General features: G+C 35.5%; 1 protein-coding gene across 1 annotated transcript in view; it reads left to right on the top strand.

Moving 5' to 3' along the window:
• Positions 1-21,544, top strand: part of LOC149785851 (putative ATP-dependent RNA helicase TDRD12) — a 313,410-nt gene that overhangs the window by 34,158 nt on the left and 257,708 nt on the right. Inside the window, exons 7-9 of the mRNA XM_089979811.1 lie at positions 3,708-3,854; positions 5,292-6,351; positions 17,226-17,303. Coding sequence (XP_089835937.1) covers positions 3,708-3,854; positions 5,292-6,351; positions 17,226-17,303 — 1,285 coding nt within the window. The remainder of the gene's footprint in view (positions 1-3,707; positions 3,855-5,291; positions 6,352-17,225; positions 17,304-21,544) is intronic.

Below are 21,544 nucleotides of genomic sequence, written 5' to 3'. Positions count from 1 at the left end.
CTATGCTAAACTTCTGTCTTCAGAACATATTCTTGTTTGCCAGTATTGGGTTATTTACAGCTTCATTTGGTGATGTTCCAAATGTTTTGTTGTTGTTGTTGTTGTTGTTCTTGTCGGGTTTAATGCCATTTTTCAGCACATGATAGGCTATACATGGCGGCCAGTATTAATGCTGGAGGAAGAATCTGGGAAAATCCCAGAAAGAACCACTGACCCATGAGAAGCTACTGGCAAGCTTTCTCACATACCCACATTAGCTGAATCCGAGACTCGAACCCATGCAGACAGAGGTGAGATGGCAGTGATCCATGACGGAGAGTGCTTTAGACCACTTGGCCACCCACCCCAAGTGTTTTGTGTCTTGTGTTAATATAATCCGACATAATCTTTGGCAGATCGTCCACATACCTGTTAGTGTTTTTGGCTGTAAGTTGCTTATAGATTTTTTTCTTTTAGCATATGATTAAATCTCTTGACGATGACACTTTTCACTTCATTTTTGGTGATGTATTTGGTGATATTATTTTGTTTGACGTTTCTGGATGCTTCGTCTTTTACGCTTTTTTTATTTATAATCATTAGACAAAAGTAAAATGCTTTCATTTTACACTAATTGTTTGAAACTGTCACCAGTAAATTTGTGGGAATGTTAGGTATAGTAATTTTTGGTAAAATATAAATATAAATCGCTAGCAATTTCAAGTAAAAAAAACCACTGCTCCGGTGGCCTTGTGGTTAGAGTGTCTGCCTTGGATGCGGGAGGTCATGGGTTCAATCCCCAGCCGAGTCATACCAAAGACTTATAACAATAGTACTAACAGCTGCCTCACTTGGCGCTCAGCATTAAGAGGTTAGTGTTAGGACTGGTAGATCTGGTGTCAGGATAATGTAACTGGGTGGGTCATCATACTATATGTCTGCCACATGATGCCCCGGTGCTAGACATCACTATAAACTGCCACACTGCAGACATTGTAGCGATATGACTGAATTTTTTTAAAGCTACATTATAAATACACACACACGTACACACACACATACTCCAATAAAAAAACACCGTAGTTAGCTTAAATGGGCGTATCTAAGCCAACTCTATTTTGTATGACAATGATCCTGATTCAGTAGAAGGTCCTTGACATGTAATCAGTGATGAAATCGATGCTGTTGCCTCAACAAAATTTGTGTCTTATTTTGTTTAGACTAACATGGGGGTTGGAGGGGGTAATCATGCTGTCGTCCTGATACAAAATAGGGGTTTGGCTTAGATACCCCATTTACGCTAACTACTACATCACCTTCCTTTCATTTATTTTGAGAGCATTAAGGAGAATTTTTTTGCGCTTGGAACTTAGATGAAATTACAGTACAATTTCAAAATGTGTAATCAAGCTTTTAGAACCCATGACATAGCTCATGTAATTCGGATTTGCAGAACTAAGAAAGTACATTTTGAGGAAATTCAAGGAAATTTAAGTATATTTTTGGCCATTCTTATTACCAGCTAAAGTAGACATGTTTATTCCTGGTCACTTGCATGCTTCCCCAGCTGTTATATCCTGTATGTCATCTATCACTAGCCTAAATCTGAAACATTGTATCAAAAACGTTAACATGGAAAATTGCAAAGCTGCTGGTGTGATATTTCATTCAGTCGGCGAAAATAAGAATTCTTTGTTTAGGCTTATTGTCTTTGGGGCCCTTGCTTTTCTACCAAAATATTCAGTTGTATTTTTCCCCCACAAATTGAGTCCTTTTCGCTTATAAAATGGTGCGTATTTGATAGATATGCAAGAGCCTTTGCCTTCAGTATGCTTTTATCTATTTTTATATACCCCAGAGACTACTGGTCATTGTCTGAACCATTCCATTAATGAAAAGGTATGAACATTTCACTTAAATAACTATTCAAATGATCAGAATGTTATTTTCAATTGTGCATCTCTCGCGTTTGTTGTGGACATTGCGAATATCACATTAATTCATTTGCTTGTTAGAAAGTTTAATTTGTGACTCATTAATCTCATCCACATTGTTCACTTTTATCATCTCTGCTTTCAAATAGACGAAATGGCTGTTTTAGTTCATTCACAGACCGATCTAATAAATTGAAACCTAAAGTCTGCTACATGAGTGAACATGATTTGTTGACAAAGTAGTTCCTGATACACTATACTATTTTTAGACATGTGTCATGCATATGTGTGCAATAGTAAGGTGTTAAGTATCATAGAGTACTGCACAATTCTGACAATGTAAAGTTAACAGAGAAAAAAGAGTATATAATAAAAAAAATAAATGATAAACCAGTAAATGTTACTATCTGATGAAAGTGTCAGCATCAGTCAGTGAATGAGACCAATCGCTTTTATGTGAAAACATCTTTGGTAAATTAATGGCTGGTAAATTAGTCCTTTATTTCTCTGGATGGAAAGAAATTGTCTGCAGACACCCATAAAGAATACAAATTTGCCACACTGAACTTGCAGGTTCAGTCCAACATCTTCTGTGTTAACTAGAACCTTGCTTGCTCCGGGTATAATAGTTGGTACTGAATCATTATCATCGTCATCACTTCACTAGCAGAAACATTGGTTGCCTTTTGGTGATCACTAATGTCACCAATGATATGCTCATTTAGTCAAAATACTGGTATAGAGTTATAGCTAAAGGATATTTCCAAATTAATCAGTCATAAAAAGTACAAAACAAAAATATTTTTTTTTCAGGCTTTAATTGCATTGAACCAGCAGCCTGTGATTCTGAAGCACTGATTATGAATAATGTGTTATTATCACGTTTTATTACCTAGCACATTTATTAGGTTTTTGTTATTTACCAATTGTGATATGTGATTATGACACTTCTGTTACTGAGTGCTGTAGATTAAATTATGCAGCAATCGGCTGTACTGATAAAATGGTAAAGTGCTTACCCATACTGTTGGTAGAGTACTTTTTATGTCTTTTTGACTGTTAAAGTAGTTTACCTGTGCTGAGCCATGGCAAGTAGCTTACCTGTACTGATCACTGGCAAAGTAGCTTATCAGTATTGATTGCCAGTAAAGTAGCTTAACTACTGATCAATGGTAAAGTAGTTTATTGGTACTGATCACAGGTGAAGTAATTTACTGTTACTGATCACAGGTGAAGTAGTTTACTGGTACTGATCACTGGTGAAGTAGTTTATAAGTATTGATGACTGGTGAAGTAGTTTACTGGTACTGATCAGTGGTAAAGTAGTTTATAAGTACTGATCACTGGTGAAGTAGTTCACTGGTACTGATCACTGGTAAAGTAGTTTACTGGTACTGATCACAGGTGAAGTAGTTTACTGGTCCTGATCACTGGTAAAGTAGTTTACTGGTACTAATTATTGGTAAAGTAGTTTATAAGTACTGATCACTGGTGAAGTAGTTCACTGGTACTGATCACTGGTAAAGTAGTTTACTGGTACTGATCACTGGTAAAGTAGTTTACTGGTACTGATCACTGGTGAAGTAGTTTACTGGTACTGATCATTTGTAAAGTAGTTTACTGGTACTGATCATTGGTGAAGAAGTGTACTTGTACTGATCAGTGATAAAGAAGCTTACTTGTACTGATCAGTGGTAAAGTAGAAAGGACATGGTAGGAGATAGAGTTTGTCATGCATGATGCCAAACCTTGAAGAAGATAAAGAAAACCTTTAATTGTTGCCTTCCTTTACAGAATCCCTACAAAGTACAGCAGAAGTTGTGCATGAGGATGGAAATGGAACTCTGCATGTTATTCTTAAACTTCAAATGCCTGGTGGCAGTGTCCTGAACCTAAATGAGGAACTAGTAATGAAGAAATATGCCGTCTACGTTGCTGCTGGTACGTACATTTTCAACTCCTACATATCACAGTAAGGTGAGGTTAGTGTAATAGATGTGATGATGCAAATGCACTATGATTTTCTTCCTGAACAAAGTTTAAAATTCATTTTTTCTCCAAACAAGACAATATTCATTTATTAGAGAGTAATAGCATAAGGAAAAATTTGTTCAAAACGATAACCATTGCAAGGACATTAATAGACATTTATAATTAAGTTAATGTTTCATTGCAGCACAGTACAGTTATGTCTGTTGTATCTAATATCAGTGTCCAGATAAAAAAGGCAGCTTTCAATAGGTAACTTTATTCAATGTTATTAATACATAAAACATAACAATGAAATATTAGCCAGAATATGATAGTTAATTTTGGCCACAACAAGCAAGTTTCACTGCCAATGATATGCTAATAAAATCAGTTTATTAAATTTAATATGCAGAAGACATATGTACTTTTAATAACTAAATAGCTATCACCAGTTTCCATAGTAACTGAAGTGGAATCCAGTTCTTTTTTTTTTTTAGTGGATGTCAGTTGTAATTGTTTCGAGAAAAAAAAGGAAATTTTTGACAGTATTTAAATTCTGGATTGGGGAGGAGATCCTGTTGCTTTGACAGAAGGATTATTGTTCTCTGTGTCTTTAAATCCATGGTGGATTGGAGAAGGGATTCAGACATTGTTCTCTGTCCTTAAATTCATGGTGGATTGGGGAGGGATCCTGTTGTTTTGACAGAAGGATTATTCATCTCTGTGTCTTTAAATCCATGGTGGATTGGGGAGGGGATCCTGATGTTTTGACAGAAGAATTATTGTTCTCTGTGTCTTTAAATTCATGAAGGATTGGGAAGGACAGTCATTGTTCTCTGTCTTTAAATTCATTGGTGGATTGGGTAAGATGATCATGTTTCTTTCTTTAAATTCATGGTGGATTGGAAAGGACGATCATTGTTCTCTGTGTCTTTAAATTCATGGTGGATTGGAAAAGATGATCATTGTTCTGTCTTTAAATTCATGATGGATTGGGTAGGATGATCACTGTTCTCTGTGTCTTTTAATCGATGGTGGATTGGGAAGGATGATCACTGTTCTCTGTGTCTTTAAACTCACGATGGATTGGATAAGATGATCATTCTTCTGTCTTTAAATTCATGGTGGATTGGGTAGGATGATCACTGTTCTCTGTCTCTTTAAAGTCATGGTGGATTGGGTGGGGTGATTGTTGTTCTCTTTGTCTTTAAAGTCATGGTCTTTTGCAACCATGAAATCCACAAAAGTTGGTTGCCTCGACAAACAGTAGATTCATAGTAATGAAAGCAGTTTATCTTTGACATTGTTGTGCAACACAAGTTTGTCAACTTCATCTTAATTTTCCTTTGTAGAAACAAGACTGTTAAAAGGCAGGCCATTTATCTTGTACTGGTTTTGTATTTTTAGGTGAAGAAGTATTATCTGTTGGGAGAAGTTCGAGATTGATACATTCAGAATCTTCCGACCTAAGAGGATCTTTTGGATCTGGAGATCATCAGGTGCTGAGGAAAGATTTCCTTCATCATGTATCCCAGAACAGGGACTGTTTTAGTGATACAGAGGGCATTAATAGGCACTCAGGGTGTTTTCCTGGTAATTCCCTAGAGATTACCAAACCTTCCCTTGACCACAGATACATGACAGACACTGCCCCAAAAATCAGGATTCACCATAGAGGACACTTCCGAAAAGTAGGTGGAAACATCCCAGAACAGGCTCAAGTATCCATTACAGGTGGACAAGAAAAGAACCTTGTCATGGGGCCATTACAAGCCATTTTGGGAGGATCAGGAGAAATGCCTGTGTCATGTGTTGCCAAGAAATTACAAAGAAATGAACAAACTGTGTCAAAGAAATTACCTCGAGAAGGAGCAGATGAAAGAATTGTTTCCATGAATTCATCCCAAGTAAGAAATGAACTTAAAAGTGGTAGTAAGTTGACTGATTATCAGAGTGCAGTTAGTATCTCCTCCTTGTCCTCATCATCAGCATCTATAGTAAATCTGCAAAACAACCAGTCTTCAGCATCATCACCATTACTATCATCATCATCATCATCATCATCATTGTCCTCATCACACTCATCTTTGTCGTGTTTTGACTCGGCACAAAGCAAAAGATCCCAAAGTTCAACAGGCTCAGTCCTTCTCAGTGGAATCCTGTCTGCTATGAAATCTTATAAAACTAAAATTCACAGTAAAACTCCCGAAGTAGCACAAAATCCACAGACATTGTTAGCAGCTGGTGGAAATGCAAGTTCTTATACAGCAAATTCATCAGAAAATAGCCAGGGGAGACAAACCCAGTCAAGTCCTGTTGGGATTGGAAGTGGTGGCATTCTCAAGTCATTGTCAGGGAAACAGTTGCTGTTGAAGCCCAGAGTACCAGGTATTTCTGGCAGTAATGTGCACACACAGTCAGATGCAGAAGGAAGCAAGCTAACTTCCAGACAGTTGAACAAATCACAGTAAGTATATTTTGTTTTAAATTTATTAGTGGAAAATCTGTCTTGCAAAACCGAGTTAGGTCAGGATGTCGGTGCTTAAAGTTTGGGACATAGTTTTAGATCAGAGGTTTTCAGACAATTGGAACTTCAGCTGGATCAGAGTCAGGTCTTGTATTTGTGTATTCAGATAATAAAGAAAAAAATGATACTAAACTTTATAGATGGCTTGCATTCAGGGTAAGGAAGAACCCTACTGATTACACGATGAAAAGGTCAAAGGTCAAGGTTAAGGTTAATGTAACTGAAAGAACATAATGGTTCTGCACGAAACTAAAGTTCTCATTTACAATTACAAAACCAGGGCTCAGGAATTTTTAGTCCAGGTGAACTGAAACAGATACTTTCCCCCATTATCATTTTATTTAGTAGAGTATGTTTCTCCACCTTACTACTACTGCCCATACTAAAAACCTACAGGTACACAAGCTTGATATTAAAATGGGTGACAATTTTGAAAACGTTATGTTCATAGTGAAGACGTTGGCTTTAAAACCCATCAAATAGTCAAATAAATGGCCTCTTATATAAATATAAAATAGGAAAAAATGATTGTGACTAAAAATTGCAGTTTCTCTCCTAGTTCTTGATTAATGGCATTCACACTTAGAATCATCACTTGCTTAGTGTAGAAAATATTTATTCTAAAGGTGCATAGCTGCAGGTGCTTGACCCAGGAATGGGGAAGTAATAAATTTCTACTTGGCACAGCAACTTTTTCTCTGGTCAGGATGAGAGGATGAATGGTTTTCTTGACCCCTGAAAGCTTTGTTAATGACTGGGTACAGAAGAACCCTGTAAATTTTCAGGTGAAAAGATCAGTCACTATGACTGAAAAAATTGTTTCTGCACAGCAACATCAATTCTACATCGCAGACCTAAACCCTATACTTTATGGGTAGCTTGCATTTGGGTAAAGAAAGAAGCCTATTGATTTTTGGGGTCAATAGGTCAAAGGTTAAGGTTGCAGTGAGTGAAAGAATAGAAATGGTTTTTAAATATTAGCTTTAGTTTCAAACCAGATACCTTGACCTTGAGGGCTTACAGTTAAGGTATGGCAGAGCCCAACTGATTTGGGGTCAGATGGTCAAAGATTTTTTTAAAAATTGGACTTTGCAGAACAACTTTTGTTCTAGAGTAAATTCCTTCACCAAGCAATGTGGATTGCTTGCACTTACGATAATAAAGAAATGCATAGAGATTCTGAGGTATGAGATAAGGTTTATACACATTAGGTTTAGTTCAAGAATGTTTACTTTGACCAAACATAATCACAGGGTGGGCATATTTTGTGATATTCATGGTATACTTGTCCATTTAGATTAGCTGAACAATTTTGTTTAGGCCGCTCTAGTGGCCTAGTGGTTAGAGTGTCTGCCTCGGATGTGGGAGGTCGTGGGTTCGATCTGTGGCCGAGTCATACCAAAGACTTGCACAAATGGTACTAACAGCTGCCTCGCTTGGCGCTCAGCATTAAGAGGTTAGTATTAGGACTGGTCGGCCTGGTGTCAGGATAATGTGACTGGGTGGGACAACATGCTACATGTGTGCAGTATGATGCCCCAGTGCTAGACATCACTGTAAACTGTCACAAGGCAGACATTGTAGCGATATGACTGAAAAATTGTTAAAGCAACGTTAAAAATCCATATCACAGACACAGACACACACAGACATACATACAGACAGACACATACACAGACACACATACACACAGACAGACAGACACACACACAGACACAGACACAGACACACAGACCATTTTTGTTTAGATTTTGCATTTGACTCATGGTTTTTGCACCCTGTATATTTAATATTATGTCTGGAATCTTGATGGTATGCATCTTGTTGATGAGCACTATCCTAGCACCACAAAAAGTTTGTTTTAAGCTTCCTTTACAAGCTTTGTTAATGCAAGAATCGTCAAACTATATGATTTATATGTATCTCTGTGCCACACACTTGTAAGAAAAGACCATCATTGTGACCTACAAAGGTTAAGTCATGACCAGATAGGTTTATTTTGTACACTGTATACATAGTTTATTTTGTACACTGTATACATAGTTTATTTTGTACACTGTATACATAGTTTATTTTTTACACTGTATACATAGTTTATTTTTTACATTGTATACAGTTTATACATAGTTCATTTTGTACACTGTTTACATAGTTTATTTTGTACACTATACAGTTTATTTTGTACACTGTATACATAGTTATACATAGAATCATGAAAATTGATTGGGAGGTAAATCTTGATGAGTACTACACCAACACCACATAGAGTCTCCATGTTTTACTGATTTTGGTTAAATTTTATGTTTGAAATATTCATGCTAAACTCATCAAACGAAATATATAACATTAGAGATGTGTGGTATTGTTTACTGGTTTACTGCAGTATTATTTTTTGGTTGTACATACCACAATAGCTTTTCACTATACCAGTATGTCAGTAGTTTCCACCAGTAAGGGATGTACAGAAATTCAAGAGGAATCTTGTTATGACTAAATGAATTTAACATTGTGCTTTCATTATATCTGACAAGATAGTTAGACAAATAAACTTTCTTTTTACAAAATGGTTGTATCATGTATGTGTCAAAAATTAATGATGAATATGACCAATATAATTGTATCACATGCAATACAAACGTTCATTCTGTGATTTTGTATCTCACACCTAAATTTCCTGTACCATACACCTAGTGTGGAACTACTTTTACAACTTGAAAAATTAAATATTGATCCACTTATAAAATATTTATGCTATACATTTTAAAATATTAAAAAATGCCAGCACACATTTGTAATTTTTAGACATGGAAAAATCTATGCAAGTTAACCTTACACTTAACCTATGCTAGTAAGCCATAAAATGAAGATTACAGTGGTCTACTCTGCATGTATTGGTATAGTACTAACAGATGGACATTGAATCATAGTTGTTGTTGTTCTAGGGTTTAACGCCATTTTTCAGCACACGATAGGCTATACATGGCAGCCAGTATTATAGGTGGAGGAAGAACCCGTGAAAGCCCCGGAAAGAACCACCAACCTTCGAGAAGTTACTGCCGAGCTTTCTCACATACCCACATTGGCCGAATCTGAGACTCAAACCCATGCAGACAGAGGTGAGATGGCAGTGATCCGTAATGGAGAGCGCTTTAGACCACTCGGCCGTTCGGGGCCCCTCATTGAATCATAGAGTTTTATGATTCAAACATAAGCAGCAGCCAATAAGTGACCTTTTTAAAGACAAATCAATAAACCATAAGCACATGACAACAGGATCTCTTTTTGCACAATAAGTGACCTTTTTAAAGACAAGTCAGTGAGCCATAAGCACATGACAACAGGATCTCTTTTTGCACAATAAGTGACCTTTTTAAAGACAAGTCAATGAACCATAAGCACATGACAACAGGATCTCTTTTTGCACAATAAGTGACCTTTTTAAAGACAAATCAATAAACCATAAGCACATGACAACAGGATCTCTTTTTGCACAATAAGTGACCTTTTTAAAGACAAGTCAATGAACCATAAGCACATGACAACAGGATCTCTTTTTGCACAGTAAGTGACCTTTTTAAAGACAAGTCAATAAACCATAAGCACATGACAACAGGATCTCTTTTTGCACAATAAGTGACCTTTTTAAAGACAAGTCAATGAACCATAAGCACATGACAAAAGGATCTCTTTTTGCACAATAAGTGACCTTTTTAAAGACAAGTCAATGAACAATAAGCACATGACAACAGGATCTCTTTTTGCACAATAAGTGACCTTTTTAAAGACAAGTCAATGAACCATAAGCACATGACAACAGGATCTCTTTTTGCACAATAAGTGACCTTTTTAAAGACAAGTCAATGAACCATAAGCACATGACAACAGGATCTCTTTTTGCAACAAGAGTGCGGTGCTTATCAAGATGCATCCCTAAGTTTCATGATTGTAGAACGATAGTGTGCATATGTCTAAAATCTTGTGGTTGCAATAAACATAAAAACTAAATGCAGTAAATGATGAAATTGTGGATCATGGTGAACTTCTTTTCTTTGTAATGATGTAGTGCTAACAAAGATGTTAATCATCATCAATTTCATTATTCCATCTTTAACAGTGTCTGAAAAATGAAACAGAAAATGTAAATCAAGTCTCTGAAACAAAAAAATGGGCCAAAATGACCTACTTTTGAAATGTGGGAGTAGTGTTTATTAAGATCCAACCCCTCATCAAGGTTCATGACTAGGATAGTAAAGAAATAGCATGCAAAAAACCTATAGCCATTTGCAAAATCCAAAACTTAACCAGCAAAATGCAAATTGTAGTTTCATCGTCTTTTGTACTGTTGTGGTACTAAATGAAATGTATACAAAAATCAAGTTTAATGGTTAGAAAAACTGAAAACTGTCAGTGAAACAAAATATGGGTCACAGTGACCTACTTTTTGGTATTCATCAAGATGCAGTCTTTCGCCAAGTTTCATGATTCCAGGTAAAATTAAATGTTGGTCAAAGTGATCTTTATATGTATATAAAATTGTGTATTGCAGTATACCACAGTATTTCTGAACATGCTGTGATATGTAACACGGTACACTGCAATTATATTAGGGACCAACAATTCAACATTCTGGGGCATGTCTCTGACACATTTTTGTTTAATTTCTGCCCATCAATAGTTAGAAAAAATATTCTGCTGTGATTTATAGCAAAATAACATATTCACAATATAATTTGGAAAAAATATTAATTTTCTTGAGCAAAAGAACAGAAAATTTTTCAGCTTATTTCAAATCAAAAGAAAGTCGTAGTCCCACCACCACCCTGAAAATTAAATGGATGACACAACAGATGAATTTGCTATGTGTATGTAAACTGCTGTATAAGTTGCAGCCTAAAAACTATAACTAAGGTGTGATGATTAAGCTTACACTATGACATGGATGATTAAGTTTACACTATAAGGTGGGATGATTAAGCTTACACTATAAGGTGGGATGATTAAGCTTACACTATAAGGTGGGATGATTAAGCTTACACCATAAGGTGTGATGATTTAGTTTACACTATAAGGTGTGATGATTTAGTTTACACTATAAGGTGGGTTGATTAAGCTTACACTATAATGTGGGATGATTAAATTTAACACTATAAGGTGGGATGATTAAGTTTACACTATAACGTGGGATGATTAAATTTAACACTATAAGGTGGGATGATTAAGTTTACACTATAATATGGGATGATTTAGTTTACACTATAAGGTGGGATGATTTAGTTTACACTATAAGGTGGGATGATTTAGTTTACACTATAAGGTGGGATTTAGCTTACACTATAAGGTGGGATGATTTAGCTTACACTATAAGGTGGGATGATTTAGCTTACACTATAAGGTGGGTTGATTTAGCTTACACTATAAGGTGGATTGATTTAGCTTACACTATAAGGTGGGTTGATTAAATTTAACACTATAAGGTGGGATGATTAAGTTTACACTATAACATGGGATGATTAAGTTTACACTATAAGGTGGGATGATTTAGCTTACACTATAAGGTGGGATGATTTAGCTTACACTATAAGGTGGGATGATTTAGCTTACACTATAAGGTGTGATGATTTAGCTTACACTATAAGGTGTGATGATTTAGTTTACACTATAAGGTGGGTTGATTAAGCTTACACTATAATGTGGGATGATTAAATTTAACACTATAAGGTGGGATGATTAAGTTTACACTATAACGTGGGATGATTAAATTTAACACTATAAGGTGGGATGATTAAGTTTACACTATAATATGGGATGATTTAGTTTACACTATAAGGTGGGATGATTTAGTTTACACTATAAGGTGGGATTTAGCTTACACTATAAGGTGGGATGATTTAGTTTACACTATAAGGTGGGTTGATTTAGCTTACACTATAAGGTGGATTGATTTAGCTTACACTATAAGGTGGGTTGATTAAATTTAACACTATAAGGTGGGATGATTAAGTTTACACTATAACATGGGATGATTAAGTTTACACTATAAGATGGGATGATTTAGCTTACACTATAAGGTGGGATGATTAAGCTTACACTATAAGGTGGGATGATTTAGCTTACACTATAAGGTGTGATGATTTAGCTTACACTATAAGGTGTGATGATTTAGCTTACACTATAAGTTGGGATGATTTAGCTTACACTAAAAGGTGGGTTGATTAAGTTTACACTATAAGGTGGGATGATTTAGCTTACACTATAATGTGGGATGATTAAATTTAACACTATAAGGTGGGATGATTAAGTTTACACTATAACGTGGGATGATTAAGTTTACACTATAAGGTGTGATGATTTAGTTTACACTATAAGGTGTGATGATTTAGTTTACACTATAAGGTGTGATGATTTAGTTTACACTATAAGGTGGGATGATTTAGCTTACACTATAAGGTGGGTTGATTAAGTTTACACTATAATGTGGAATGATTAAATTTAACACTATATGGTGGGATGATTAAGTTTACACTATAAGGTTGGATGATTTAGCTTACACTATAAGGTGTGATGATTAAGTTTACGCTGTAAGGTGGGATGATTAAGCGTACACTACAAGGTGGGATGATTTAGCTTACACAATAAGGTGGGGTGATTAAGTTTACACTATAATGTGGGATGATTAAGTTTACACTATATGGTGGGATGATTTAGCTTACACTATAGGGTGTGATGATTAAGTTTACACTATAAGTTGTGATGATTTAGTTTACACTACAAGGTGGGATGATTTAGCTTACACTATAAGGTGGGATGATTAAGTTTACACTATAATGTGGGATGATTAATTTAACACTATAAGGTGTGATGATTAAGTTTACACTATAATGTGGGATGATTAATTTAACACAATAAGGTGGGATGATTAAGTTTACACTATAATGTGGGATGATTAATTTAACACTGAGGTGTGATGATTAAGTTTACACTATATGGTGGGATGATTGAGCTTACACTATAGGGTGTGATGATTTAGTTTACACTACAAGGTGGGATGATTTAGCTTACACTATAAGGTGGGATGATTAATTTAACACTATAAGGTGTGATGATTAAGTTTACACTATATGGTGGGATGATTTAGCTTACACTATAAGGTGTGATGATTAAGCTTATGCTATAAGGTGGGATAATTAAGCTTACACTATAAGGTGGGATGATTAAGCTTACACTATAGCTTCTAGCATAGTGCTGACATTCAAAAGCCTGTTGATTAAAATTGAGAGTGTTAATAATGAAGTCAACAGTTTACAAGCAACACTATTGGTATAACTATAATAGGGAGAAAACATTAAACACTAACATTTGGACAGGAAACAAGTGACTCTTGAAAACCAAGGAAGTGGTCTTACTACTGCTTGTCCCAATAATATCCTTGCCGATGTTGAATGAGTAGAAATTTTGATTGGAGGAAAATGTGCAGGAAATAATTCCCCAGAAATCACTAATGAAGCAGCTGATATTTGTCAGTGATTATTTACAGCCGGTATCATGGACATTAAGTTTTAGCGGTCCCTCATTGATGAAATCGTTGATGATTATCACAGTGACTGAGGTTATACAATTAGATCAATGACAAGAAGAAAAGATGATCATACATAATTCTCAATTTAGACCTAGATTGGCCATGGTGATAAATTCACGATTACCAACATACAAAGTTACCTATGGAGATGGACTCGGTGATGTTGTTTAGAAGGGTAGCTCCAAAAGCAATACTGGTTGCAAAACAATTATCAATGAAAGCTATTGATGTTGTTCGTGATAAAGGTATTGGCACTATTGGTGATATTAACAGTAAAGCATTTTCAGCAATCAAGGATAGACTAGCACGATTAATACGAAGAAAACCTCAGCCAGTAAAATTTCCCAGCATTGAAGTTATGCCTGCAAATATCAGTAAAATAATAAATCATGCTGCAAATTAAAAACTAGCAGTGTTGGCTGGTATACCCATGTCAGAAAAAGAAAAAATATAACGGCAAGTTTAATAGCAGGAAGTGGTCTTTGTGTTAGATGATAACAATTATAATAAAAATGTTCAATGATATATCTGATCCTGCATTTGACATGGATGCGCCGGCTCTCAAGGATGAATCCATGTGCAATTATCAGTATTCTTATGATGCACATGTACCTAGCGCACGAGGAAGAATCAAATTGCAAGTTCAGGATACAAATAGATATTTCTTACCCGCTGAAGCGTTTGCTAAAGTAGAAGGTAGACTTTTAAAAGCAGATGATCCAGCATACAGACTTTTAGATCGGCCTGGTTTTGTTAATAATAGTGTCATTATTGCTACGACGATATTGGGTCTGGCAAGATACAGTGATGATTACTTGAGGTCATCTGGTCCGTCAGTGATGTTTGCAAAGGATACCACTGATCCCCCCCCCCACGAGAGTAGCGACGTGAGACTAAATGCAGCTGGAAATGAAGTTGCATTGATGAATGAAAATTTCAACTTAGGATTCACAGCTTGTAGATCAATGTTAAATGGAGAAGAAAATTTTTTGTGTGTGATTTCACTGTCACATATCTTTGGATTTTGTAGAAATGTTAGAAAGGTTATATTTGGAGCTAAACATTATTTAACGCAGTTATTACATTTGGTAATCTTGCAGCCCATTCACAAGATCTCGTATTTGTCTGAATTATTTCCTTCGAATATTGACATCCAAATAACCACTCAGCAAGTGTTCGATTAAATCATTCAACAATTGCCTGATTAGGATGAATAGCAGTATGTCCTCGTCTGATTTTGACGTTATGTTTTTTCATCAGAGATGATACTGTACCAAGAAATTCCTTGCCAGGATCAACCTGTAGTAAATGTCCTCGTTGATAAATTCGTTCAAAAGCAGAAGAAACTTCAGTTGCTGTTTTAGTTAATAATGGCTCTGCTCCCTTATATTTGCTTGCAACGTCAATAACAGTCAACGCGTATTTGTATGTATGTGATTGATGTCTACCAATTTTAATATTATTGTGTGGTAAAAATAAAATATCTGCTTAGGAGTGCTGACATCAAAATGCGCATGCTGAATTTTGTTAGATGGTGGTAAATAAATTTGCCATATTGCCTGTTGTGCTAACCAATTGCAGCAACAGAGCGTGTAACATTTGTTGCATCAGCAAGTGTACTAATCAAATATTTTCTCGCGGTGGACACAAAAACACAGATGTGATTTATGTTACTTGTGTTACTCAGTAATATACACAAATAGCTAAAGTTTTCCAAGATAACTCCAATATTTTAGTCGTGTTTAATGGAGTTGATACACACACTCTGCAAAATATTCATCAGACATGGTGTAGTGGTGATATGGACATGATTAGGTTCAAAAACGTCTTTTCAAAAGCACAATCTACTCCACACGGATTTATAACAATAAAGTTACATGATCCTCGCGTGCAGTATCATATAGGTCTTGATAAAATATTTGGTTGAGAGACTGATATAATAATGATTTAATTACTCACACATTTTTAGCAGCAGAGAGTGTGCGACCCCAAATAAGTGTCATGGTGGGTAAACAAAACACACGTACGAATGTGAAAATCACAAACTACAAAGATAAAGTAACCCAGTTAGAGAAACTCTCAGTCAGTTAGAGGCTTTGATTTGACATTATTGACCTTATTTCTTTTTTTTTTTCGTATTAGGTTTTATTATCATAAATGGACTTTCAAGCAAGTGGTCTGTTCACCTCTCTGCTGCTTGGCTCTAGTTAGTAGGCTCCATAACTAGGAGACCCACTAATTCAGGTTAAAAAATGGGGAAGCTCACTAATCAGCCAGGAGACTGCAACACCAGAAGACTCACTGATTCATTGAGGGGACTCTAGAACAGTAAGACTGATTAAGAGACTGCAATTCAGAAGTTTGTGGAACGAAGGGATACATGCAAATTTAGCTAGGGAACTCTAGCATCAAAGGAGCATAGTTTCATAGGTTGATATAACTAATGGGGAAGATGTTTTTGTTTACAGTGCCTCTGACAATGCCTGTCAACCTTCAAGCCTATAAGTGTGTGTGTGTGTGATTTGGATTTTTAATGTAACCTTAACAATTTTTCAGTTATATCGCTATGTTGTCTGCAGTGTGACAGTTTTTAGTGATGTCTAGCACTGGGGCACTAAGCTCTTAATGCTGAATACCAAGCGAGGCAGCTGTTAGTACCATTTTTGTAAGTCTTTGGTATGACTCAGCCGGGGATCGAACCCACAACCTCTTGCATCCAAGGCAGACGCTCTGACCACTAGGCCACTGGAGCGGTACAAGCCTTTTATGAAAAGCTCAGTCAGACCCAACTCTGGCGAATTGAAGACATGGTTTGTACATGCAGCTTAGATCTTTCACTGCCTCTTCTACTTCTTGTCCGAAAGGAATTTTAAATTATATATTGGATTGCATTTTATCTTTAAAACGGGCCTTGTATAATTCAAACACAGAATTTAATATTTCTTGTCAAAGAAAAATATGCATGTTATCTATTGGGTGAATCTAGAAGGAAGAAAAAAAACATTAACTAAAGTATCATATAAAAGAGGTGCATCATGTAGTCAGGATCTTCAATAACAGGATTCAGTATTTATGTCAAGGTTTGTGATTATGGCATCGGCTGTCAGACTATGATCCTTGAGGTGGTACAAGTATTTGTTGCAATAAATATTTCAGCTGACCACACTTATTAACATTGATTAACAAAGAAAGTGGCTAAATAATCCTGGCAGAGACAATTTGTTATTTTCTGTTACAGGCTGCAACCTTTGCCTGATGAGGTTGGTGATCTTGATGAACAGAAAACAAAGCTGATTGGAAGACTCACTGGGCAAAAGTAAGTAAATAACAACCATACCTTAGCTAAATTTCACCAGTAGAACTTTAAGTCTGGACTAAAACTCAAGGCTAGATTCCAGCAAGCTGATTGGATAATATCAAGCCAGACTTAACATTGACCAATCAAATATCTTAGGTCTGAATTTAAATTTGAAAACATATGGTGGCAAGATGGGAGCCAGGGCTTATAATCACAAAAAAACAAATTAAGCATAAAGTTTGTACTTGCTCATAAAATGAAATTTTTAAAAACTTAAAAAACTTTGAAACTACTGATATTCAAACCGTGTTTGTGCCAGGATCATCTTATCCACTTTTTATCTATTTACACAACATAATTATGTCATTTTTTAAATTTTTTTTACTTTAACTCATTCAACCCCAGAGATTTTTGTAGTTTTTGCCTGAAATTTGCGTAGGAAAGACATTTGGGGGGCTATTTCTGAATACATTGTAATACATCGGCTTTCAACAGATTTTCCTTGAGACTAATGCCTGGTTGTATTAGAAACATCATTTTCCATTGGTTATTTTGCTTGCGTATGAGCAGAAGGGTAATTTTTAAAAAAAAATTTTTGCATAATGGACCCATCATTTTCGTATTGAGACCGCAATGTATTCCAAATGCCCACCTTATCCTAGTTTTTGCAAAGGTTCACCTGTCTGTGTGCAGTTAAAACCAGTATGCCTTAGATCTGAGGCCAAAAGGTCTAAAATCCGGACACAAAGTCTCATTCCGATCTCGAGCGAATTTTGAGTGAAAAAAAAAACGGGTCCAAAAAATGAGGTTTTTCTCTCTGTATTTTGTAGTGCAACTAGAACTTCCAGATTATTTGATCTCATTTTAGAGCTATATCTGTCTGCTTTTTTAAATACCACCCATGTTGGTGTATCTTAAATGACCTTGATGCTGCAGAGCATGGAAGTAGGGTACAGCCTCATCACGCCTACAGATGGGATCGGGGCCGAATCGGTTAAGGATGTTTTAAAACTATAGGTTTAAAACATGAGTTCTATTTTTATGGTTAAAATGGTTTCATTACTACAAGGTCTGGACTATAATTTACTCAGTAATAAGAATCAACATTGTGAAACCTTGAACCCAGTTTGTATAATTGTCATTCAGGACAGAATGCCATGATTGTTTGGGTCATCAGAAATTAGCCATTATGATTCAGATGTCAGGTTATAATATTGCTTATCTTGTTTGTGAATGGTGAGACACAGGTATGGCCTATGTAATTAGCTGAATAGTCAAATAATCAAGCAATTTACATATTAAAAAGTTAAGCAATTGAAGCATAGTGAATACAATTTCCTACTGTAAAAACTGATTAATTTACAACTTCAGTTTGTTTAATCTTTAATTTCCACAGTGGATGTCTTTAAAATCTTGTTATAGCTACTCCTCCAACATGGATGGTCATATCATCATGGAGGTTTCAGTAACGTTTCTTGATGCCCAATATTGCCACCATGATGGCCATATTGAAAATGCTATTGCAACTTCTTTATGGATGGTTACTTCCTATGCTGTCTAGATGGTCCAAAATAGAAAATGGTGTTGATCTTAGATCCAATATGGCTGCCATGGCAGTCATCTTAAAAATCTTATCGCAATTCATTGTGAACATAAAGTCACATTCATGCGAAGTTTTCACCAAGACTTCTAATTATGATAAGTTGGTCTTGAATGAACATGGTGCTAATCTGACCTCCATTATGGCCACCACACAGTGGTCATTTTGAAAAATTAGTTATCACTGCTTCTCCTGAGGTTTTTTTCACTGAAAGGTTTCTTAATGGTGCCTAGTTGCACCTGAATGAATATGTTGCCAATCTGGACTCCAAAATGGCTACCACATCATCCATCTTGAAAATCTTGGTTTTTCCACTACTTCTTCTAAATGGATGGTCATATCAGCATGGGGTTTTCCCTAACAAAATTCTGTCTAATTTGTCCTAAATGAAAATTGTGCTGATCTGATGTCCAGTAAGGCAACCACATTATCATCACTTCTCCATAAATGGTCATAGCAATGGATTTTTCTTAAAAGTCTTCTTATAATATTTTTGTAATTCTGAGTTGAAATGATCCTGATCTGATGCCCAACACATCGTCATCTTCCTTTGTTACGTGTTTAGGCTCGAATAAACAGTTACACAAGAAAGAGTGAAAACAACAAGCTTTGAAAAGTATAACAAATAACTTATTTCCCTGGAAAAATACTGTAAAAATGAAAAAATGTGAGAACTTACGGCTGCCAGAATCAAATCCAAAAATAATACAAGAATAATCCACGAATGAAGTTTTTGAAGTCCTAATATTAAAATGTTCTAATGATTCCAAGTTCGAGTCCCGACAAAGAATCCATGATGGAAGGTGACGACGTATGGTGTAGCCTGTACTGTGTTGATGTCTACAGTTCCTTGTAGAAATATAATAATTAATCCTCTGGTCTTGGAAATCCAAATAAAATTTTCAAGAAAAGTCCTTGTTCAAGAATTCAGTATGAATACAATATTATTTCCAGAGAAAACGAATTAATCTTTTAGAGTCCAAGTAATCAGAAGAAGAATTAACATATAGCTCAAAAACTCTAAAATTTCAATCATTCAGTAATGGTCACAGCAGAAGAAAACAACTTGACATCAAGTGTTTAAAAGCCCTGGACTCTGAGATCTCTCTCTCTCTAAACATTACTATTAATACTAAGTATTTTGCAATTTCAGAAATGCCTAATTGCAAAATAGATAATAATGTGATTATGTTTACATGTAAAAGTCAAATAGCTCCTGTATGTCCTTGATAAGAACCAATCATTTTACTCCTAGAAAAAATTGTTTACTTGACCCTCAATCAAGGCCAGGAACTATGTCAAAAATAGAAACAGTGTTTCTGTTATTAGGTATCTAAGGAAAACTCAGATCAAACTGAATTTTCTGGAAAATATCAAATTAATAGTAAACAAAATTTCATTACATGGACATCTAAATAAAATAAAAAGACTCCAAAACCCACAAACAATCAAATCAAATCAGACACAACTTAAATCAAATATAAATTCAATCTAATTTATGTAACAATCTTAAAAATCTTATTTATAGTATCTGGTTGGTCTTAAATGAAAATGACTAACCCTCAAGATTATTATCTCTATTTCCAAATGGATGGCTATATCAACATGGGGTTTTCGACAGTAGACTTCTTATGAGACCTACTTGGTCCAAAATGAAGTGCCAGTTTTGTATATCCAAATGGCTGCCACAACAGGTATTTTGAAATTCATGTTGCTAATACCCACCTCGTTTAATTAATGGTAATTATGACCATATTTTTTTTCTCACCTGCAGTAGCAAAATGTTTGGATTTGACTATAATTTTTCTGGTGGTGATGATATTGGCATCAGTGTTAAGATATTTTCAGGCTGAGGTGAGATGCCATTTTCATTGATGCAATTTTGTGTGGGTTTAAACAAAAGTATGCAGATTATTTTATTGTGTTTGTATGCATATAGTACAATTAATGATTGAGATTTTGGATGGGATTGTGTCTGTATATGCATAGTGTAGTTTAACTCCTTGTACAATTAATGTTTGAGACTTTGGATGGTGTTGTGTCTGTATGTGCATAGTGTAGTTTAACTCCTTGTACAATTAATGATTGAGACTTTGGATGGTGTTGTGTCTGTATATGCATAGTGTAGTTTAACTCCTTGTACAATTAATGATTGAGACTTTGGATGGTGTTGTGTCTGTATATGCATAGTGTAGTTTAACTCTTTGTACAATTAATGATTGAGACTTTGGATGGTGTTTTGTCTGTATATACATAGTGTAGTGAAACACCTCTTGTACAATTAACGATAGAGACTTGGATGGGGTTGTGTTTGTATATGCATAGTGTAGTGAAACTCCTTGTACAATTAATGATAGAGACTTGGATGGGGTTGTGTTTGTTTATGCTTAGTGTAGTATACTCCTTGTACAGTTAATGATTGAGAGTTTGGATGGTGTTGTGTCTGTATATGCATAGTGAAGTGAAACTCCTTGTACAATTAATGATAGAAACTTTGGATGGGGTTTTGTCCATATTTGCATGGAATAGTAAAACTCCTTGTACAATCAATGCTTGAGACTTTGGATGGGGTTGTGTCTAAATATGCACAATCTTTTATATTGCTTGACCCAATGTAGAAAGAGGTACTTATGGGGTGAGCAGGTGTGAGGTGGACATG

Source organism: Sinohyriopsis cumingii, chromosome 13 (assembly GCF_028554795.1).
Source record: "Sinohyriopsis cumingii isolate HCF-2022 chromosome 13, ASM2855479v2, whole genome shotgun sequence".
NCBI classification, from domain to species: domain Eukaryota; kingdom Metazoa; phylum Mollusca; class Bivalvia; order Unionida; family Unionidae; genus Sinohyriopsis; species Sinohyriopsis cumingii.
Note: the sequence above shows the minus strand (reverse complement) of the source record. Positions and strands in the feature narration are given on the sequence as shown.